General features: G+C 42.7%; 2 protein-coding genes across 5 annotated transcripts in view; one reads left to right on the top strand and one right to left on the bottom strand.

Annotated features, from left to right (window-relative positions):
* The window catches only part of LOC306928881 (histone deacetylase 7-like), a 65,909-nt gene extending 51,469 nt beyond the window's left edge, over positions 1-14,440 (top strand). For all 3 annotated transcript variants that reach the window (XM_079509157.1, XM_079509156.1, XM_079509158.1), the window contains exons 20-25: positions 1,423-1,520; positions 4,931-5,049; positions 5,432-5,565; positions 6,398-6,482; positions 10,953-11,100; positions 11,347-14,440. In XM_079509157.1, the coding sequence (XP_079365283.1) occupies positions 1,423-1,520; positions 4,931-5,049; positions 5,432-5,565; positions 6,398-6,482; positions 10,953-11,100; positions 11,347-11,392 (630 nt within the window). In that variant the 3' untranslated portion in view covers positions 11,393-14,440. The remainder of the gene's footprint in view (positions 1-1,422; positions 1,521-4,930; positions 5,050-5,431; positions 5,566-6,397; positions 6,483-10,952; positions 11,101-11,346) is intronic.
* A 125-nt stretch (positions 14,441-14,565) lies between these two features.
* On the bottom strand, positions 14,566-23,114 carry LOC306928885 (twist-related protein 2-like). 2 transcript variants are annotated; one of them, XM_079509165.1, is made up of 2 exons: positions 21,926-23,114; positions 14,566-15,721 (listed from the first exon to the last, which is right to left on the bottom strand). In XM_079509165.1, exon 1 carries the CDS (start codon positions 22,857-22,859, stop codon positions 22,281-22,283), a length of 579 nt encoding a protein of 192 aa, XP_079365291.1. In that variant the 5' UTR covers positions 22,860-23,114; the 3' UTR covers positions 14,566-15,721; positions 21,926-22,280. The 2 variants fall into 2 exon arrangements, with proteins under 2 accessions (XP_079365291.1, XP_079365292.1); XM_079509166.1 differs by having other exon boundaries at positions 14,566-15,681.
* Between the last annotated feature and the right edge of the window lie 1,590 nt (positions 23,115-24,704).

The raw sequence follows: 24,704 nt of genomic DNA, 5'->3' as shown, positions 1-24,704 counted from the left end.
CACAATAATGAGGTTAAAATGGCCGATGTTTTCCCATAAAATCTCCCAATGGGCGACGCTACATAAAACGCTGCAATGCTTGGATGTGGCTTCGCCTTAAGTGGCCCCTCGACCTCCGTCGAGCTGTGTGGTAAGCCTCTGGAGTCTTGCTGTCCCCGTGTAGGTATGTAACACACCATGGGGTAGATGTGTGATGTCATACCCATAACAGAGAGCGCTCAGTACCACACAGGAACCGTCGGAGGCCTAATCCAGTCCAGCAACTCATGAAACATGAAAGAATGAACGGACAGAGAGGGGTGCAAGAGATTTTGGAGTCAAACAGAGCATTTGTGTGAGCGTGTCTGTGTGTGTGTGTGTGTGTGTGTGTGTGTGTGTGTGTGTGTGTGTGTGTGTGTGTGTGTGTGTGTGTGTGTGTGTGCACGCGTACGTACGTTTCCACGCGCACATGTGTGTGCACGTGGGTACATTACCAGTTGGCAAAGGATGGACGGCCTCATGTGGTTTTGGTTTACCCTGTGAACATCCTGTCCACTGAGAGAAGAGTGGAGTCAGACGCTCTACGATGCACATCAGCATTCTCGCACTTTCAAACACCCTCTCACACCCACCCACGCACGCACGCACGCACACACATTGCATGCACACACGCACGCACACACACATACACATTTGCACACTAAGGAAATTATAACGCCTTGTTGCCAAGCCCGTGTCAGTCAGCCTCTTCACTCTCCTCTCGACCTGCCACATTGACTGATGGTGAAGGGTTTAGAGAATGGCTAAATAGCTGCTAGCAAAACTACAAAGAGAGAGGCAGGAATCTGTAGGCCTACTTCTTTCCAAGACCTGGGCCTCAAGTTGTCTTCCATTCCAAGTATGCAAGGTCAAACAGAGGAGAAGTCCTTTGCGATTTGTCCTGGCATTTTGTGAAATTGCTTAAATCGGAATATTAGAATGTGCCAAATGAAGATTAGTCCCAATATAGTGATAAAGCTTGGGAATCGTCTCTGGGTGGTGCGCTGTTATGGCTCTGAGTGATTTATACGCCCATTTGACAAATTGTATCAGAAATCAAACTGGAGGGATGGGGGTGTCGAATTAATAGCCATGCGTCTTTCATTTAGGAATTGTAATCACTCCCTTGTGTTGCCGAAAAGCAACACAGTCCCTCAATTGCTGTAACTTTTGCAACACTGGTGCTGATTTTGTGAACATTTGACACAAATCTTTCATTACTGTGCTGTTGCCCAACTTTCAACAGGGCTCGGTGTGATATTGCCTAAGGCCGAGATGTAGAGACATGAACATACATTACATTATTAAAAAACATACACGTTTAATAAACCAATGAGAAGAATACCAATGAAATCTCTCTCTTTGTCTGTCTGTCTCTCTCACTCTCACTCTCTCTCTCTCTAGGTTGGTGCTGGTGCAGGTGACGGCTTCAATGTCAACATAGCTTGGACAGGTGGTTTGGATCCTCCCATGGGTGATGCTGAGTATCTGGCGGCTTTCAGGTACAAATATGTTTGCCTGTCTGCTATGACTCAGTATATTTCTTTTTTTTTTAAATGTTTTTTTTTGTGGCTTTCGCCTTTATTTTATATTTTTTTATGGAGGGACAGACAGTAGGCTGACAGGAAATGGGGAGAGAGATGGGGGGAAGACATGCAGTAAAGGCTGTCGGGATCGGGAGTCGAACCCGCGGCACACTGCCAGACTGGATTACGTGGAAGGAGACTGATAGTGTTTGAATGCCGATTTCACTTCCCTAGATTAAGTTTCCTTCTGTAGATGACACATGAAAATGATAATAAGATAGTTCATCCATTTTTCATTTTTGACATTCAAATGAATAAACACACTAAATTAAGTCAATGATGTGCTCAACTAGTTTGCTCAACTACGCACACTAGGTTACCTTGCTTACCGTGGTCTATCTACTTCATCCACTGGACATGTTTCATAATGCGCTGTGCTCTTCTTTCTCCACTCATCTGTGGAGCTATAAATGTATAAAGTATGCCACAACTATGATATCCATAACTCCGGCATCAGCAATTATTTTTTCAAGTGTGGAGTCTGTAGACTACTGGACTAATGTGCACCTTTGCACTCACAACACAACGTCACTTTCCCCCGTTTCATTCAATCCACTTCCATGAATGAATATGGTGAAGGTCTGCTGTGGGGTGTAATGGACTCTGAGTGTTTCTGTCAGCAGCGCTGGCTCACCACCAGATGATTAAACAGTATGTGAGGTCTGAATGGTGCATACAGTACACACGCTGGGTGGGCCTCGCGTCAAAAGGAGTGATGCTAACGGGCTATTCCGAACGCGTACAAATCTTAAGACTCCAATAGGCGGTACCAGTAACACTACATGCAGTGTTTAGCGGTGCTTTGAATGGTCGGACCTGTCCTGTGCCGTGAAGCATTTGTTAAGCCTGAGTTATACGGCATGCAGGAGTCACGCACCAAAAATAGAATTGCTGAGACACGTGACCTGTAAATCGGCTATTTGTGGTGCGCGGCATGGGCGCACAACCAGGTATAATTCAGGCATTCCTGGCGTGGCTCATCAGGTTTGGCCAACAGTGAACAGGGAAGTCTAAGACTTCCTCATTTTACCACATTATAGTACTGTGCTGTACAATATCCTATGAGAAATGTGCCTACTAACGATGGCATTCAATTCAAATTATTCAGAGAAATTACATCGTACAGTATTTACCCGACACAGAAAGCGTTCCTGTACAAAGAGCACGGGAATTCAGGGTTTTGATTTGGGATTGTCTCAGTGCTGCCAATCTCTTGATACCTCAGTGCCAATAGATGCATACGATTCTGTACAGACGAGATTTAATGCATCATAAAATCCTGTTTATGCAATGAGTACCACAACTAATCTGGAGCCAATGCTATATTTCATTTCACATACTACATGACTTAAAAGAAAGGGGTTTCCAGACTCTCTCTCTTTGGAAGGGAACAGAAAATTATACCAGAGTGTGACTGCTGATGATGTATGTCTGTGTTTTTGGGTGTGTATTAGTGACAGGGGAAATATTGTGGTTGAGAATGGTGGGATTGTCGCATAGTCAAAAGAGGACTCCATTGAGCTGAGATTATGTGTCACAAAATGGTGTGTGTGTGTGTGCGTGCGTGCGTGCGTGCGTGCGTGCGTGCGTGCGTGCGTGCGTGCGTGCGTGCGTGCGTGCGTGCGTTTGTGTGCGTGCATGTGTGCGTGTGTGTGTGCTCGCGTGTCTGTCTGTCTGCCTGTCTGCCTGCCTGCCTGCCTGCCTTCCTGCCGCCAGCGTGTACATGTTGGACGTGTGCATGCGCACGTGTGCTGCAATGAAAGAGCAAAGTGGATTACCAAAGGGGTCAGAATTAGATATGATTGAGTCCAAAATCACCAGTAGCTCAACTCACACACAAGCGTCATGTGACATACACTGGTGCAAGAGGTGCGTATGGGAATGCACACTGTACCGTATAGGTGCGTGTGTGTATTTCAGCCCACCGATGCATGCGTACGGTGTGTGTGTGTTTGTGCACTTCTGAGAGTGTGCAAAAGCTGATAGGCCAGGCTGTGTGTGGAGGGAGAGGAGAGGAGAGGTGGGGGGGGGGGGGTGCATTGTTAGGGAATCCAAAGGCGGTGTAATTAAGCCCAATGGATCCCAGATGGCTGGCTGTCAGTGACGTGAGAAGAGGGACGAGCTCCTAATGGGAACCAGGCGGCTCACAAACGCCTTTGAACTGCCGCCCTGAGAGAGAGAGAGGGCGGGGGTGGGGGGAATCAAACGCGGCATGGGCCGTGCACGCTTGCTAAATCACTGACAGCAGGAGAGGAGAGGAAGAGCAGGGGAGGAGGAGAGAAGAGAGGGAGAAGTGGTCCCAATAGAGTACAGGGGAGTATGCAGCCAGGCGTCACAGTCAAGGCTGCAACTTGAACTTGATTTGTATTTATCTGTGTCACTCACCTTTATGTAACACAGACAACACTGTTGTCTGTCTGTCTGTCTCCTGCTAAAATTACTTTTTGTTTCAGCCTTTATATATAGAGTATATATAGTAGTGTACAGGAAGAGTTACAGATTACAGATTTACACCCAAACTGTCCATTTATAGAGATTTTTGCGTGTGAAAACGAAAATAAATCTTCCAATTTAAAATGATAAACACACACACACGCACACACGCGCACACACACACACACACACACACACACACACACACACACACACACACACACACACACACACATATATACATATATATATATATATACAGCTTCTATATCAAAGTACCTTCAGACCTGATTAGATGTGACCAGGACAGGCCTTGTGTTATTAGAGGCCCACAAGCTGGTTCTGACCCCTGCTTAGACCATTTAAGTTGAGGCTGCACATCTTTATACTCCCTCATATCTGCTCATTTGAGCACGGGACAGCATCGTCTGAATCATGCTTTCGATCCAGATTGAATTGGCTACACTGCATGGTGCACTCTGTGCCAAGGCAAGGCGCCCACTGTATTGTATTCTACCTCACATGTAACCATGAGGACTGACTAGAACCATGTCTGGGGGTGTTCTGCCATGCCTTACAAGGTACCGTCATTTATCTTAACTAAAGACCCCTGAACACGCTTCTGATCTATGACTGATTGGGATATATCATAACCCCCCCCCCCCCCCCCCCCCCCCCACACACACACACACACACACACACACACACACACACACACACACACACATGGATGCGATTGAACCGCAGCAGTGCAACCGAATGTTTCATAAATGTGGCGGTAGTTTGTTTACCTTCTCAAGGGAAGTCGCTGGCATAAACATGTATAGAGAATTATTGACATTATTGAGACACACTGTTTATTTATATCTATGGTATGTGGTTTCTCTGCACAGGACACTGGTGATGCCGATCGCCCAGGAGTTCTGTCCTGACATTGTGCTGGTGTCGGCTGGCTTCGACGCTGTAGAGGGGCATCCAGCCCCCCTGGGAGGATACCGGGTCTCAGCCAAGTGTAAGTGTTCCTAATTCAACACACACAGACACACGTGCACGCACACAAACACTCACATCAACATAAATGGGTAGAGGTGTTTGTTTTTCCACACAAATTAAGTTGCATTTGTCTTTTTGATGACACTATGTGTGTGTGTGCGTGTGTGCGTGTGTGTGTGTGTGTGTGTGTGTGTGTGTGTGTGTGTGTGTGTGTGTGTGTGTGTGTGTGTGTGTGTGCGTGTGTGGGGCGTGCGTGCGTGCGTGTGTGTGTGTGTGTGTGTGTGTGTGTGTGTGTGTGTGTGTGTGTGTGTGTGTGTGTGTGTGTGTGTGTGTGTGTGTGTGTGTGTGTGTGTGTGTGTGTGTGTGTGTGTGTGTGTGTGTGTGTGTGTGTGTCCTGACAGGCTTTGGCTTCCTGACCCGTCAGCTGATGTTGCTGGCAGGTGGTAAGGTGGTTCTGGCTCTGGAGGGAGGTCATGACCTCACTGCCATCTGTGATGCCTCAGAAGCATGTGTCAGTTCCCTGCTCGGCATGGAGGTATGAGGGGTGTTTGCTATGCGTGCACTGCACGTATGCCCGTGCATGTGATTGCATGCAAGAGGACCGTTATTGGACACGTGTGTGTGTGTGTGTGTGTGTGTGTGTGTGTGTGTGTGTGTGTGTGTGTGTGTGCAGGGGGAGCAAGTGATGGAGCAACATTTACGCATACAGTTACATTCTGCATGTTTGTGTTGTTGCATGCGTGCGTGTGCACATGCGTGCGTGTGCACACATGTGTGTGTGCTATCCTGCTCTTCTGGTACACTGGTTCCCAAACCTTTCAGGTGGAGACTCAAAAGAGAGAATAGACGTTTGCCCGTGACCCAAACTAGTGAAAGTAGCAGATCTACAAGCTCACAAAGTGTCGCTTTGCGCCACGTTTTTAACGTGTAGATCGGCTATTTTCACACTTCGCATGTGTAATTTCTTGGATTTGTTTGTTTGTTTGTTTGTTTTAACATTTATAACATGATATAAAAAATATATATAAAAAAAATAAACTTTTGAAAAATATATATTTTTGAAATGCAGGAAAAGAAAATGGGATTTTTACTCGAGTCGTGACCCAAAATAATTGGTCCGTGACCCACAAAAGGGTCCCGGCCATCTGTTTGGGAAACAGTGTTCTTCTAGTATGTACTGGAATAGTGCAAACCTGAGTGTTCTAGTGTTCTAGTATGTAGTGTTCTAGTATGTAGTGTTCTAGTATCTAGTGTTCTAGTATGTAGTGTTCTAGTATGTAGTGTTCTAGTATCTAGTGTTCTAGTATCTAGTGTTCTAGTATCTAGTGTTCTAGTATGTAGTGTAATAGTCCACCCTTGTCTCTCAGGTGGAAGCCCTGTCCCCATCAGTCCTAGAACAGAGGCCCTGTGCCAATGCTGTGCACTCCCTTCAGAGAGTCCTTCAGGTGCAAGGTGAGTACAGACATCAACAGTACAGACTGCACTATACACGCGCAGTGTGCAGAATACAACATGACATGCACTGTGCAATAAGCACCAAGAAATTACACACATTAAACGCAACCAATAAATATGCTGTATGATTTTATGTTATTGTCATGTCACCGAAGTGTTTTGCTCAATCTTGTTTTCTTCATCTCCAGTCTTTCTACAGTATATCTCTACTTGTGTTTCTCCCTTGAACATCTCACTCAGTCTCACATTACAGTAGCATTCTTCACAGTGATTTTGGCAATGCATTATTTGTATGAGTAACAAAGCAATTATGTTGTAAGAATTGGTAATACAGTTACTATATCACATTATGCCTTACTTTGTTTTGACTTTTTTGAATTGGTGCATGCTACAATGCTTTTTTTAAATAGCATTTAAACACTAAATGATAGAATGATTATGTAATTCTTCTCTATTCCTTTTAACATTATGTCTATTCGTTTTGCACTTCCTCTGTGGGTGTTTTGTGACTATTACACAAACACATTACCTGGCATAGAAAGTGAATTATTGTAATGTAGCTTGTGCTTATTTGAAAATTACAATTATTACTATTATTACCAATATTCTTCCATCACTCATCTTATATATTTGAGGTCTGTTGAGCCACCAACCACCAGTCACCTCCTGTATATCATATTATATCATTCTGTTGAGCCACCAGTCACCTCCTATATATCATATTATATCATTCTTGTGTTCCATCCCTTCTTTTACTGCCCTTTTTTCCAACATAATATTACAGCTGATTTAGGCCAGAGGATTTCAAAGTGAAGGCCACAGCCTCCAGGCAGAAAAATAAAATAAAAATAGTCCAAATATCAAGTCATTTTGCAATAGGGGGTCCTTGCAATAGGGGGTCCTTGCAATAGGGGGTCCTTGCAATAGGGGGTCCTTGCAATAGCCTCTGGTCCTTGGCATGGAAAAGTTTGGCAACCGCTGATTTAGGCTTCCCATTCAAATGTTCAAGCTCGGAGTGAAAGCAGCATATCGCAAGCATGGTTTGGAGCAGGGGTGGGCAACTGGCGGCCCGGGGGCCACATGCGGCCCCCACCTTCACTTAATGCGGCCCTCAGGTTAATGTCAGAATACTGATATAATATTGGTTTCAGCTGTTTACAATTCCACAACATGCAAACATGACCCGCTTTAATTACTTCAGTCTAAATGAGTAGCTCAATGCTTCAACACAATATAATTAAAGGCATTTGAAATGAAAAATATAAATTTTCAGGATTCTGATTAAAAAAATTGCAAAAATTCAAGATTTCAATTCGAATATAGCAAAAATAGCCGCTCTACAAGCTCAAAACGCGTCGCGCTTTTGAGCTTGTAGATCGGCTATTTTTGCGACGACCGTAATATATGGCCCTAGGGAGTGAGTGTTGAAATATAGTGGCCCTCTCCATTGTCAAAGTTGCCCACCGCTGGTTTGGAGCATCACAGAAGTGTGAGAGTGTCTGCCCCCATCCAGTCTGGAAGGGCCCCATCATTTACAAACACGTGTGATATTTTCATCGTTGCTCTACTTGTGTAGCGCTAGTACAGTATATTTATTTGTTTATGTTTTTTGTGCTGCAAAATGGGAATCGGTAAATGTGTGATGTCCTGTGAAATGAAGACTTGGAACTTACTTCTCATAGAGCATACATACAGTACATACACATATATACATAGTACATGCATGCATGGGCGTACACACACACACACACACACACACACACACACACACACACACACACACACACACACACACACACACACACACACACACACACACACTACTGCCCTGTCTCCAATTATCTTCAAACACGTCTCTGGCACACGACCTTCGCAACATCCCCTCCTGATTGCACACAAATGTTATCCCAACCCAATTAGATTAATTAAAAATATTTGCAAAACCACAAGAATGTTAAGCCCATAATTTAGGCCTGGGATGAAATATATGCAGGATGCATTCTGAGAACACACACAGAAGGCGCACATGCGCCGAGAGAGAGACACACACACACACACACACACACACACACACACACACACACACACACACACACACACACACAAACACACACACACACACACACACACACACACACACACACACACTGGAGTAAGTGACTGATCCTCTTGCCACATGTCAGAGGACACACGTAACTACAAGACTTTGGGGCAAATAATAGATTATTAAGTTTGAGTGTTGGCTGCTGAACATATCAACATGGCGGCTTAGATTGCGGGTTTTAATATTATACATTGTGACGGTTGTGATGCATAGAACTTGTGTTCAATGACCACAGACATGGCAACGTATTTGCCACAACTATTACCAGACCTTTGCTCCTATTCAGATCATACAACTACAACACTAGCCAAGTCATATTTTTCTATAATGGACATGGAATAATGACACTTTTCAGATACACGCCCGATTTATATGCTGTCGGGCAGAAGCCTCTTATCTCCATAGTCCAACTTTTTGTTCCTTCATAAATGAATGCCCCTAATTGATCATACTAACAGCGTCACACAATAGCATTAAAAAAAGCAGATGCTGCGTTTTGGGACATATGAGGTTTCCACCCGACACCCGACACAGCTGATCTATTTTCGGCTACTTTTGGGTTGTACTGTCACGGTGTGGACACGGAGGTGTAGGACTGGGAAAATAACAAGGAACTTCAAAATGACTAGAAGACAAACTAGAACTGACCACATCATATACGACGACGAACTGACAAAGTACTGAACACACTGGGGCATATATATACTGTATGGACAAAGGTCACATTCACACCAGCATGCTATACTGCGATTAAAACAAATCCTGCTGCGTATTGTCGGAAAGTGCGCTTCGTTTGGCAGGTGTGAAGGCTCATTCGAATCCTGATCAAAGAAGCGTATTCCAAAATGAATGTGCCATTGTGGGATGAAGAAGTTGGTATTTGGCACACGAGAAGGAAAGAGAAGGCATTATTACGCAGCGATGGATGCGTAAAGATGCCCTGTGGACAGATGGTCTAATGAAGATATAGAAGCCCTTATTGCAATATGACCAGACGATCATAGGCCTATATCAAATATGCTGAAGGTTACACACATGAACAATGCAGTGTGCAGCATATATAACGAGAGAATGGAGGCGATTGGGTTGCATCATACATTCGCACAATCAGTGGCGTGCACAGATAGACACTAGGGGGTGCTAGAGCACCCCCTGCCCTTTTGGCAATGTGCCCTTTTGGAGAAAAAAAAAACTTTTTTTTTTTTTTTTTTTTTTTCTTCAAAAATAGCAGACCTACAAGCTCGTAGCGCGCCACTCGGTGGCGCGCTACGAGCTTGTAGATCTGCTATTTTTCAATAGCTAAAGCATAACATAATGCTAACACCAAAAGGGGTTCCCGCCCAAAATAGATTAAGGCAACCGGCCGGTTCCACGCGCTGCACAAGGTGCCCTTTTTTAACTTGAGCACCTGCCCCTCTAAATGTCTGTGCACGCCACTGCGCACAATGTTGCATGTCGCATGAAGAGTTTACGCTCGTAGTACTACAGACCTGGACTGGGAATCCTGACAGGCAGCTCCTCTGATCTGGAGCCAGATAAAAGTGGTATGTGTTTGTGTAGACAGTTGAGAAGGCTACTCCTGTTAACCTTCATGTTTATTTATGAATGTAGGCTTTAGTAGGCTAGCCGCTACTTTACAAAACAAGTTGGTAAAGGTGTAGCGATCCGTTATTGCGCAAACACGCACAAGCACGCACACACACACACACACACACACACACACACACACACACACACACACACACACACACACACACACGTCCAGTCCCCGACGACAACCTGCATCCACGTAACCCTAACTTTACGTCCTATTAATCAAAGTATATATTTTTAACAACATAAATGTCACTTTATGAATTGAACACATTGATAACGTTCCCTGTGGTTCCCTGCGGTTCCCTGCTGCGGTTTGACACAGCAAATATGCAAGAATGATGCAACTTCTCCGGGCATCCACATTGAGTCTACTCAAAAGTAGAAACAGACATTCACCACTGGGATAGGTTAACAGGCAAACAGAAACACAGGTGACTAGGGTTACAATAATACAGGGAGGTGAGACAAGGCACGTAACAGCAAACAAGGCAGACAGGAAAGCACAGAACATTAAAGTTCAGAACATTCCAACAAAATAACATGTACTGGCCTGGGGAAAACAACAAATTATTACAACACTGAAACGGAACAAGAATACAAGTAAAAGTCCAAAAACGAATAAACACAAAGTCCAAGGACAGAGGAGCACACGTGACACTTTTGGGTTGTAGGACACCGTCGTAGGAATAATTATAAATCAGGCTTAAGGTCAAGGATGAGAACATTGGAAAGCGATAGCATGACTCTATGACACTCTCTCTATGCAGGTAAGTACTGGCAGAGCGTCCAGCCGCTGGCCTCCATGGTGGATGTGTCCTACCTGCACGCTCAGAGGCTGAGGCTGAGGCGGGAGTCAGACAGCGAGGCCCTCAGCGCTCTGGCTGCTCTCTCCATGGGGGTCCACAACCCGGACAGGTAACCACCACCTCCATTATGAAACTAATACAATCGTATGGTGTGTGCGTGTGTGTGCGTGCGTGTGCGTGCGTGTGCGTGCGTGTGCGTGTGCGTGCGTGCGTGCGTGTGTGTGTGTGTGTGTGTGTGTGTGTGTGTGTGTGACTGTGTGTGTGTGTGTGTGTGTGTAATATGTTATTCATATAAACAAGCTGAAATTGTTCTTTGTCTTTTTTTTTTTTCTTTCTTTCCTTTTTCTTTTGAAAGAAAACATCCAAATGAACTCATGGAAAAAGATGGTGAATCCCTGTAGAGTTCCTGATACAGTAAATGTCTTCAACCAATTTGCTGTTCTGAAGCACACACGCACGCACGCATGCACGCACACACACACACACACACACACACGCACACGCACACGCACACACACACACACACACACACACACACACACACACACACACACACACACACACACACACACACACACACACTCACACCATGCAAATGGATCATCACTGGGACCAGCTCCTCCTTTTGGCCAGTTCATTCATAGCCTCACACAAACATTGCCACCTCCAACTGCATTACTACTGGACACACACTAAGCCTTCCAACCAAACAGACCACTGACAAACACTGAGGAGACCAAGGACTCATATTCCCATGATGCATCTCTGTGATTTTCCCTGCATGGGACATTGTCTGGGGAACTATAGGCAAGGAGAGAAAGAAGTAATGTAACCCCGAAACAGACTTGAAGGATTTTAAATTCATGGCCGCCACTCACTTTGTTTGTACCCATTGGGAGTTAGCAACTTGACGTAGCATGGAGAGACTTGATGAAGCACAGCTCCGCAGCTCTGCGCAGAGCCACCTCAGAGATGTGTCCCAGTAGAGCTGTTTGAGACCACTTGCACTGCTGTAACCTTGTTAAGGTCAAAGCTCACCGCGGCTCGCTGGAGCCGACCTCTCGGAAAAGAGGAAGTATAGTCCTCCCAGGACACGTCCGTGAAGAAGAACAGATAATGTCCACCACCACTTAAGACGCATATGACGTCCCACTCTGATGATGTCATATGTCCGCATGTGACAAGACGCCAATGAAGGAGAAAAAAAAAGAAAAGAATCAGAGACTGAGTTTTCTTTCTTTGTTTTGCACTGTACGGTCTGAAATGTGAACCTGAAGAAGCTCCATTCATACGACAGAGAAGACCACCTTCCACCTGGAGCTTCCTCAGGGGTTGACAACAAAACATCTCGTTTTTGCTCGTGTTTTTTTTTTAAGCTCATTTGAATATGCATATGTAAACGTTTTACTTTGTTGTTTATTGTACATGCATCATCATGTAAGTTTATTTTTTTCTTTGAACACTCATGCAGGAGTGTAGCTACGGTGAAGTGACACATACAGTACTGTGTATGTTTCATGTTGTTTTATATGTTGAGAAGAATTTATTTCTTTCTTCACCTCCTGAGGGAGTTCACGTAGCACAACCTTCGACCGCCATGGTCGTTATTATCACTCCCTTTTGGACGAATGCATGCAGACAAAGCAGTCTTAACAGCGTTCCTTTATAAAGGGAAAGCGTTGGTAATCTGTTAATGCCTCAGTCATTTGAGTATCAGAAGCGGGGGGGTAAAAATATATAGGAAATGCAAATCAAACAAATCTTTCAACCAAGGCAGGGAACAGGTCAAATACCCATGAGGTCTTGCATACACACAGAGATGATTGTATACATGAAGATGCAGATGAACAACAATAATGCTGCCGTCCCTATTTTAGGCCTGTCATTATAGATGAAAATCGTCAGAATATTTTACAATTTTTCAAGATAAAATAAAAATCTATTATAGGCCTATTGTTTTAATAGCAGCTCTACAGGCTCACAATGTGCACATTGCAATGCAGTGTGAGCTTGTAGATGAGCTATTTTTGAATAGCCAAAGTAAGAAATAGGGCTTAGGCACCATGATGCCTAACCACATACACAGTGTGTAACAGCACCACACATAGATGATTGTATAAATGAAGGTGCAGATTACGCATTCCACATCAACTTGGACATGAGGAACTACTCTTTAGTGAGGATGGTTCTCTGACTTGGAAATGGAATCAGAACAGCGACTCTGAGTAAGAACAGCTTTATCTCTTGGTCTTCTGACATTCACAGAGACAAACAAGTGCACTTAACAGATACCCTCAGGTAAGAGAGGGTTGTATTTTAGATAAATGACCTGTGTCTTAAATTCTTATTTTGATAATGTTAGGTTAGTTGGACCAGTGTTTCCACCTGTGGATTAGCATTCCTGCTGTATTTTATAAAATAATGATATGTAATTATACACACACGTACGCACGCAACAAGTGATAATTAATCTTGTGCCTTACTATTTCTACAGTCAACATCAGGGATGTTTTTTTCCTTCCCTGGACCAAACAGTGACTTTTTAACATGGAGTAATAACATTGAGGTAGTTGCATATGCGTACAGTGCAATTGGACACAGGTTGAGAGCAACCAAAGCTTATGAGAACAATATGCTAGCCATGGACTGGCATGGCTTAAATAACTTCAAAGACTTTCTAAAGATTGTGATTGTTTTTTCAATGCTAACAGTTGAATATCACCAAAGGCACAGAAGGATGTACATGTATAAACAACTTCACTTTTCACTAACATTCTCTAAATCTAAATTGATCCCTGTTCAAAAATGTTGTCTTTGAAGTGCTGGCTGTTTGCATGTTTTACACAAAACTGACGGTGCTACGAAAACCTTTAAAATAATTTTGGTATTTCTTAATTCCTGTGCATTGTGGTGCTTTGAAGACAGACAAAAAAAACAACGTACAAAATGTCAATGCAATGGCTGCATATTGCCATTGACCAATAGTGAGTTATTGTATTTCCACACCTCATGTGACAGTCTGTCGCTGTTGTTTAGTTGAACATTAATTTCTTATTAATGAGTTTTATCAGAGGAACATTCATGACGAGTTGACCTTATGTCTTTTTATCTTAAATCATTTTGTATACTTTCTGTATTTTGTTCTCGACAATTAACCCTGTAAATGCTGTAGTTAAAGACCAACCCATGTGCCTTAAATGATTATGCTGACCAACCTGTGTGAAGGTAGCCTTAGTAAACTGGATCTTAATGAAAACTACTAACAGGCCAAGTCAAGTTACAAAGACACGTACACATCTCATTCTCCATGACTGGTCTGTTAGTCTTTCTGTACAGTGTACATAACTTTGTTTCATGTCATCCTTTTGTCTTTTCTACTATTTTTGTCTTAAAACAAATTTTCCTTAATAAAGGGAAATTATATTCACCTAATTGGTGTACAGTACTACATTCGTTACGTTCATTTCATAAGTGAGAATTACATTTGTGTGTATTAATTTCTCTGTGTGTATCGCGCACTTCATAATTGCTACTGAATGCAAAGTCTGACATTATCGAGATATCGCACTCAAAAAAAAATCATCAAAACATTTTATTATCCACAGGAGCTGACATAATGAAAATAATGAAAAGCAGATGTCACAATACAAAAGAAACGCGATCAACCAGCAATTAGACTATTTATGGATAAGATGTTTTTTTCCCTATGCTGTAGCGGTAACCACTTCATGAGAATTTTGGCTCAATTTACAAAGAATGTTCTACGGTTTTAAATGCATTTTCCATTCACTGAGAACATGTCACAGCATAAACTTTGCAAAGGTCAAAACAATGCTGGATGAAATAGGCCTACTCAACATAGATTATTAATCAGCCTTTCTTGAATTCTAAAGTACCATTTTCTATATTCACTAACAGCAGAACTGAACTCGATTCACTTACCGCAATACAATGTTTGATGTCTTAGAAATCTATAATCTATAACTTCATTCAATGGTATCCTAGGAATAAAAACACAAAGTGGAATAGTGGGTGGTCTGACATCAGTGGCTTATCATTCACACAGAAATCTCCCCTTGAATATTTTCCATGATGTAAAGCCGAATGTGATGCATAATGCAAATTCACACCACACAGAGTCACGTTAAATAGAAAATACAGAGGAAGCTGTACTACAGTACAAAAGCAGAAACTTTTTCATCATGTTTCTCACGCTCTTCCCTTTTACCCACAAAATGGGGATGGGGTGGGGTTAAGAGCCGGGAGCGATTAGCTTATTAGCATCTTAGCTGTAAACATTCATTGGCTGTGACCACCCATCAATCGCTGTGCCATTATCATTATTCATCATAATGTTCCTCTGGCAGGGAGTCATCGTCCCATTTGAAATGGTTGCTATCACGGTATTAATTATCCGAGGAATCCCAACCAACAGATATTTGGTTTCATTGTCTCCTCAGACCGGCTGTTGGCTCTTCTTGTGTTTTTTTCATACTTGGAAATGTTCATACTTGGGAATATTCAAAAGACTGAAAATTGTTGCAGTTGAGCTGCGAAGATGCACCTCGACGTCTGTCCTTTAAAAAGCACATTTAGTCCAGTCCACTTGGAGACAAAAGAGAAGACGAGACATTCTTAGATGAAAAGGGGATCTCTGTTGAGGCATTTTGGGTCAGTCAGGAACATATTTCTGTATCAGGGAGACACAGAATGGTTCTTTTGTCAGTTTTCTAGGAAAAGGAGAAGCATAGAGACAAAACGGTTAACAGCAAATCCTGGCTCTCTCAATGAAGACACATTTCACATTTAATACAAATATTTTAATGTGTATGTTTAAAAATACAGTATTTCAAGTCAAGTTTTTACCCCATATATAATATAGTAGGCCTACTACATGAAGAACATAAAAGTGTTTGTGTCACTGGCACAGCAGTCTTTTGTGTAATGCAAGTAGAAAAACACACACAACTCCTTAACTTCTGCTTCCTCTCTTGTTTTAACAAGTAAACATTTCATCTGGAGCATTCTGAATTGTCCCTAATTACAGTTTGCCTTTCCATGCTGACAGAGAGAGAGAGAGAGAGGGAGAGAGACACTTCTATATAGAAGTGAAGTGTCTATTTGTACGTCTCTAAATGTTTTGATGAATTGAACAAGGTGGAACCTCTTGTAAACAAGTGTAATGCTTAATTGGGTTGTCCACTCACAGTTAACAGTCTTTGTATTGAGTTTGTGCTTGAAATGTGCTGTAATTCTGCAAACTGTTAATAAATATTTCAATCAATCAATCAAAAGAGAGAGAGAGAGAGAGAGAGAGAGACATTTCTAGTAGACGGGAGTCAAGAAAGTCTTGGACAGTGTCATACCATCTAACGAATGCCCTCACATCTTGCTCAAGTAAAGAATGACAAATCTTTCCACCCTCCTGATAACACAAAATGATTTGAACTGTGAGTTGTAAACCCTAACATTGCTTTAACGTGATAATACGCATAATAATCTCTCGAATGCATTCATTTTGTGCTCATTTGACCTTTCGTATGGCCTGTTACTTATTTGACATGGTGTAACTAGTGATCGATTGAACACTGATGACATTAAGCTAGGGGATTGTGAAAGATAAGGACATCATTATTTGCACCATATTTTATACAGGGACGCATCCGAGTCCAAACGCTGTTTTAATCATCCAGCGCTTCCTGTTTCAATTCTCCTGCCTACGTGTCAAACCAGAAATTATTCTTCCGTGGCTCTCTATCACTCCAGCTGTGTAACACACACACACACATGCGCGGCCGTGCACACACACACACACACACACACACACACGCACGCACGCATGCACGCACACACGCAGTGCCACGCACGCATGCACGCGGCTCGCACACACACACACACACACACACACACACGCACGCACGCACACCACCTGCATTTGCTGCAGATTAAAGTTTGACCGTCTAAAAATAAAGATGAGTTTCAGAAGCCCACTACTTCTGGAAAGGGCCTATTTCATGCAAGGCGTTTAAACTATAGATTGGCCACAAAGGACCTTACATCTGGTCCTAGATCAGGCCAAAATTAAAGCTGGAAGTTTAATATGCAGAGCAGAGCATCCAACAGCTGGTCGGTCAAAACTACCACACACACACACACACAAACACACGCGCACACACGCACGCACGCTCACACACACACACACACACACACACACACACACACACACACACACACACACACACACACACACACACACACACGCGTGCGCGCACACACACGCACACACACACACACACACGCACACACACACACACACACACACACACACACACACACGCGCGTGCGCGCACACACACACACGCACACACACACACACACACACACACACACACACACACACACACACACACACACACACACACATCAGAGCCTTAGGTTTGCAGCAGAGAAAAGAGCGGCAGTGACAGGCATTTTGATTGGAGGATAAACAGAATAGAGTGTATTGTTATTGCCAGCTAAAACAGAGCAGCAGCCTCTCTCACGCTATAAATTGAAGTGCACACTGAGCCAAACACCCACACACCCTAAATACTGGCTGAACTAAACACACGTGTGCATTTGTGTTCTATCCATACATACTGTACATATACATGTACATATACTTGATTGTGCTCTATAGCTATCTTTCCACAAACAGCATCAAATCAGAAATCACAAGCACAAGCGCAAACACACACACACACACACACACGCGTGCACACAAACGCAAACATACCCGCACATGCATGCACACACACACACCCGTACACACACACACGCACACACACACACACACACACACACACACACACACGCACACACACACACACACACACACACACGCACACACACACACACACACACACACACACACACACACACACACACACACACACACACACACACACACACACGCAAGGATGCTTCCCCTCCACATGTAAAGGGAGAGCGAGGGCCTTGGGTTTCTATTCACAGCACTGGAATCTTCAAAGTCTACAGCAAAAGGCGGCGTGGCTTTAATAGTACTGTAACACCTGGACGGTGCACATGGCAGGCTGCTGCTGCATGTGTGTGTCTGGAGACTGCAGTAAATATCAGCGCTGGACCAAGTGGTGGACTTTGACTCACTACTTGAGTCAAAGTATCGATAATCCTGGTCAAATTTGACTCGACAACAAGTGGAAGATGCTCTGTCAAATGTGTACTTGAGTTAAAGAACTGGAGTATATTTGCTGGGGTATTCAAAGGTACATGCATTTAAAAAGTAAAGATTCTAACGTACATTTTCTACTTAATATCAATGCATTGCTGTATTGACATTTAGAAATGTTCACAAGAACATTTAAAAGATTTTCCAGGAATAAAAAAACAATATCAAAAATAGTGAAAATAGCATATCTACTAGCTCACAATGCAAAGCACCGTTACACGTTGTGAGCTTATAGATCTGCTATTTTCACAACTTTTGAAATAGAGCTTAAAGGACAACTTTAGTTTTTTTCAACCAAGGTTGTTATTAGAGAAACAAAAAGATGAGTGTTAATTTTCTTTCATTTGATGCTTTCTTTCGTTTTAGGGATTTTAGCAGTTTTTGACAGGGGGCGGGGCATTCGAGCATGGGGCTAAATATGTATTGTTTTACAAAATGTTATGGCGATTTCTTTTTTTATTACTTACTATAGTCCTACTTGATCCCAAGAAATTACATCTGGCCACAAAAGATCACAGGATCTATTGAATGTGACAAACTGACATATTGAGCCTATACACATATAAGCCTTCCCCCAGTAGGCTACCTTCACATTCAGTAGATCCTGTGATCTTCTGTCGCCAGATGTAATTTCCTGGGGTTTATTAGGACTATGGTAAATAATAAAAAAAAAATCACCATCAAATTTTGTAAAAAAGTACATATTTAGCCACATGCTCGAATGCCCCCGCCCCCCTGTCAAAAAGAGCTAAAATCCCTAAAACGAAAGAAAGCAGCAAATAAAAAAAAATCTCATCTTTTACTTTCTCTAATAACAACCTAAAACATGAACCTTGGTTGAAAAAAACTAAAGTTGTCCTTTAAGGGGTTCATTCATAAGGTACTTTTTCCGTTCCTTGAAATGTAGTGGAGTGAAAATAGTACAATATGTCTTTGAAATAGTGAAATGCAAGTCATAACTAACAAAAACTACAAATACTCAAAGTACAACTATCCAAAAAAACGTTCTTAAGTACAGTACTCAAGTAAATGTGTCCACATGCACGTACTTTATGTGTGAATGTGTAGTTGACTAGTTGTGAATGTGTAGTTGACTAGTTGTGAATGTGTAGTTGACTAGTTGTGAATGTGTAGTTGACTAGTTGTGAATGTGTAGTTGACTAGTTGTGAATGTGTAGTTGACTAGTTATGAATGTGTAGTTGACTAATTCTGAATGTGTAGTTGATTATAATCTTATGTTACATACTCTACCTGCACATGCTTCTGTAATCTTTGATTCATCTTGGTTCACAGCTGCACACACAGTGTGTAGTTATGTGTGCACAAGCATATGGCATTTGCCCTCAAGTCTATGTGTATGTATATGCTTACAGTCGTGTGTGCGTGCGTGCATGCGTGTGCGTGCATGCGTGCATGCGTGCATGCGTGCGTGCGTGCGTGCATGCGTGTGTGTGTGTGTGGTGCTGTGTGCGCGCGTGCATGTGTGTGTGTGCTTACTAGTTTGCAGATGTCTGAATGTGTGTCAGTGTCCATTCATGTTTGCAGGTGTTCGTGGTGATATTTCATCTAAAGCTCTGCATTTCCTCTTCTCCCCAGACATGCAGATTCACCTTAGACCTGAACACTCCTCCTCCACTCTCTGTAGTAACGCTTCATACTTGTCCTTTATATTACTACCTTTTGCTCTCCATCCTATCTACTGTCTTTGACTGGATTTCACCAGTCTTCTTTTTTTAATTGATCTTTCTAAGTTCCAGTTTTATCTGTGCTCCAAGGCGTTACGAGCCACCATGGGCATTCAAGAATGTATGTTTTGAAAAACCGAGTCCAGGATATGAACGCGTGAGATACTATCTTTGAAAACGACATCTGCACGTGCATTCCCTTTTACTTATATGTACACGTGTAAACACACACACATGGACACACATGCATCCACGTGAACATGCCTATGCGCACGCAGGTACACACGAGTACTGGTGTGTGCGCATGTACACTAACACACACACACACACACACACACACACACACACACACACACACACACACAAATATAAACACACTTGCACACACACATATGCTGACATACGTGGTCACAACCCCCATGCCCCCCTGGCACACACACACACACACACACACACACACACACACACACACACGTATGTGCGTGTGCACACACACACACGCGCACACACACACACACACACACACACACACACACACACACACACACACACACACACACACACACACACACACACACACATACACACACACACACACACACACACACACACACACACACACACACACACACACACACACACACACACACACACACACATACACACACACACACCTTCCTAATGCCTCACAACTGTTTCCAATCTAAAGGTTCCTGCTTGTCTGGGCCCTGCCGGGGCCTGATTGCACGACACTGGATACAAGAGATCCTGAGGAGAAAGGGCAAGGCTGCAGGGGAGGGAGAGAGGGAGAGAGGGAGAGAGAGAGAGAGAGAGAGAGAGAGAGAGAGAGAGAGAGAGAGAGATGCTTTTCCTTTTCCCTTGGTTTCCCTCTGCTGTTTTTTATACCTGTCCAAGACACTGTGTGTGTTTATGTGTTTGTTGAGATAATAGGCCCTACCCAACATCCATCACGTTAAAAAACAAGTGGTTGTCTTTTAATGGCATCCAGTCGTACATAATATGTCTGCCAAGCACCGAGGTTAACTTGGCTGGCATAATGTTGAATGTGTTGTTCATTCACTTTAGACAACGATGTGGAACTGCTACTTTATATCGCTATAACGTGTTTAAAAAGCAACCAAATATGCTCTTTAATTAATTTGGTTGATTCAATATTTTAACCAAAATGAATCGTACGACAAATGGGTAGTTTTTGTTGTTGTTGTTGTTTTTCAATGTTTTTTATTGGGGTTCTGACAGTTCACATTTTTTGTTTTATTTGTAACTTTTTAAGTTACGCGTTGAAATTTGCACTAAAAGCACCAAAGTCAAATCAATATACAAAACCACTTTTTAAACTAAAATGTTTCAGAAGAGTTTTTCGTGGATAAAGTATGCCTACTTTGTATAATCTATTAGTTTGTACATAAATGCAAAACTAAAAAGAATGTCCCAATTCGTTGAGGATTGTAACTATAAAACCAATAATTTAGTCGTTGTGGTGCCAACGAACCAGGGGGGACTGTGTTATAATCAAACACTTTATAACATACAGAATACTTATCTCTCGAAGCACACAATGTTTGGATTTAAAAACAAAATTGTATAAACATTAATCATAAATTCCCTGCATATACAAGTTGCCGCATCCTTGCTAACGTTTGAGGCCATTATATTACATTACTACTATTAGCAACAATGCACAAATCTTTATGATATTTGTTATTTACTCTTTTTTAACGTATATTGTATATTGTTTTATTTTCGCTGTGGTTTGTATATTATATTAATACTTTCTTTTGTTTTTACAAGCTGAAATAATAATAATGTGTAACATAACACGCTACTGTACATAGTGACTGTATGCACTGACAAGTGCCTATAGGTAACACACTCACAGTGACAAGTGCATGGGTAAAACAGAGGTGTGTGCACAGTTGCACACGTGTATGAGTGAGTGTGTTTGTCATGTTTATACGGCGTGTTGGTGTGCCCATACCTGAGGGAATGCACAGGACCAGCTTGTTGCATTGGGCTAAATTGTACGGCAAGAAATAAAGAGAATGATGTAGAGATGGAGGGGAACAAGGGTAAAGGGTGAACAGGTATAGCTGCAGAAATAGTTCCACTGATGTTGATAATGAACACTATTATCATAGAATGGAGAATGGGTAGCATATACACAGAGCGAGAGGAGCCATGCATGGCAAGGCTTGAGATGTAAGTGTTAAAGCTGGAAAGCGAGAGGATCTAAATGTGTGTTTACGAGTTGTGAAATAGGTCTATAGGTAGAGACAGTGGGTTTAGAGGAATGAGGACAGCAGGGGGTTAGAGGAGAGAGGTTAACAGGGACCCTAGTGGCTGGCGGACATTGCCCAGGCACCCTCCATCCTCCAGACGGAGAAGGCATAGCTCAGTCTTTCATGGGCTAGGTAGTTGCAGCTGGCCAGCTTGGCATCCATCTCGTCACTCTGCAGCACCTGGTAGAGGAAGTCAATGTAGCGCGATGCCAGTTTGAGGATCTGGATCTTGCTTAGCTTGTCCGAAGGCAGTGTGGGGATGATCTTACGTAGGGAGGCAAACGCGTCATTCAAAGACTGAGTACGTTGACGCTCCCTCACGTTGGCAATGACGCGCTGAGTGTGCAGGTCCTCGAAGGGCTGTTCCGGCCCAGGGCCTAGCGTCGAGACCACTGTCGAGACCACTGTCGTGGGGCTTTTCTTCACCCTCTTTGGCCCAGATGGAAGCAGACTGTTGGGGCTTGCAGCTCCTGTCTCCTCTGGCCGACTGAGGCCGTCCTTCTTGGGATACGGAACCCGCTTTCGATTCCCCCCTTGGCCTTGGAGGTTCTTCTTAGACCCCCTGTCCATTTCTTCTTCACTGGCTCCAAGACCTCCTTCGGGAGAGTTGGTGCAGGACACCTCCTCTCGCATTGCAGCGCCCTACTGAAGTCCTACTGCCTTTCCCTACAAAGACAGTATGCTATTACTCCTTGATTTCGTCCCTTTCGCTTGTGCGCTGACACTTCCAGTGAAGATGGTGTTCACAAGCTAGACTAAAAATTTTTTCTCTTCCTCCTAAGCAAAAAAAAAAAGAACGGTCTTTCTCAAGTTACGGCCGTTGAAACTCCATTAGACTGGATTTCCTTGTTGAAAGGTGTCACCTTCACATTCCCATCTCAATCTGGCAGTCAGAACATCAACAAACCTTCTGACGGGCTGGTCCACCTCCTCCCATTTTATACTAGTCCAGTAACGCAAGGGCCTGCGTGCTGCTTCCATTGGCTGAACGCAGTTCCGTTGGGTGTGACTTGGTCAGAGCCAGACAGGGAAGCAGGAAGTGTGCGCTAGCTAGTGGATGGTGGAGGAAGGGGGTAAGTGGCCCGCTCCGCCAATGAGGAGAGCTGTGTCTAATTCTCCAGGAGATGTCTGAGGCTTTATGGGTTCCAGATTTCTGCTGGAGCTTGCTTGGCGTTAGTCCGCACCCGGTTGCCTGTCCTTTCCCTCATCAAAGTCAGGGGCAATTATTAAACTTTTTTTCCCCTCCCGACATAAACCTTGAATGCTATATTGAAAATTGTTTAATATTCATCTGAGCAAACATATTCATGACAGACTGCGGAATAAAAAGTGTAAAATGAAGCATGTAAAGTATAAATCATGCTGTTATCAAATGACAAAGAATACGTGTGCCATAATAATCCAACATGTTACTATATACATGTTATATAAGGTTATATATTTTATAGTGTAGAAATAAATACATATTTATTATTATTATGATTTGTGTTTATAAAACAAATATTCTCCATCTCCTGTTATCCTCAATTTCAGTCACTGAAATAACTATTAATAGCATGCAGTTGGATTGTCAGGTTATACAATAAACCGATTTTACCATGGTAATTCACAAAGCCAAAGAGATTTAGTTAGTTTAGTAACTTTCAATAGCTTGAACATAGAGTAGATATAAAACCATGTTTATAAAGAATCAGGTGTTGATAATGATATATCAACATTTCAAACTAAATAATAACATTCTTGATACATATTTCAGCGTAGTTATGCCATATAGTCCAAGAACACTTTATAAATAAACAACTCCAGCAGTACTGGTTACATCAGCCCTCCTATTCATCCATTCCTAGAATAGCGGTGGACAGTACCGGTACATTTACTTGAATACTGTAAGTACTTTAGTTTATAGTATCTTTACTTTACTTCAGTATTTTTATTTTATTTTATTTTATGTATTATTATTTCCACTCCAAAACATTATCAAGACAGATATTGTACTTTGGACTCCACTGTCTACATTTCTAGGAAGGGGAAAAGGTACATTATGAATACGTCCTGTTTCAAATATAGTGAAAACAGATCTACATCCTCACAACGCACCATGATGCGATGCGTTGTGAGCTTGTAGATCGACCTTCTTTGTTGTTTTTAGAAATGTCTGAAAAATATTTGAATTTCTTTGGAAAATGTATACATTTTAACAGCAATGCCTTGACAATAAAAATACATGTATTTTACAAAAGAAATGTACTTTTGAATATCAAAGCATGTTCTTTGCACTCCAGTACTAACTCGAGTGCAACTTTGAGTGCTTTCACTTGTAGTAGAGTCATATTTGACCAGAAGTCTAGACTTTGATTGAAGCATTGGGGCCGAGTGCTTTGTCCGCTGCTCGATCTATCTCCACGTTAACAGCCACAAAGGCCAGACAGTACCCAGAATAACCCTTGACCTCAATGCCCTGGTGACCTCAACCCTGAT

This window comes from Electrona antarctica, assembly GCF_951216825.1.
Source record: "Electrona antarctica genome assembly, chromosome: 9".
NCBI lineage: Eukaryota > Metazoa > Chordata > Actinopteri > Myctophiformes > Myctophidae > Electrona > Electrona antarctica.
Note: the sequence above shows the minus strand (reverse complement) of the source record. Positions and strands in the feature narration are given on the sequence as shown.

Bases quoted from the DNA above. Each gene is read 5' to 3' on its own strand.
- LOC306928885 (XM_079509165.1), bottom strand. From the start codon at position 22,859: ATGCGAGAGGAGGTGTCCTGCACCAACTCTCCCGAAGGAGGTCTTGGA.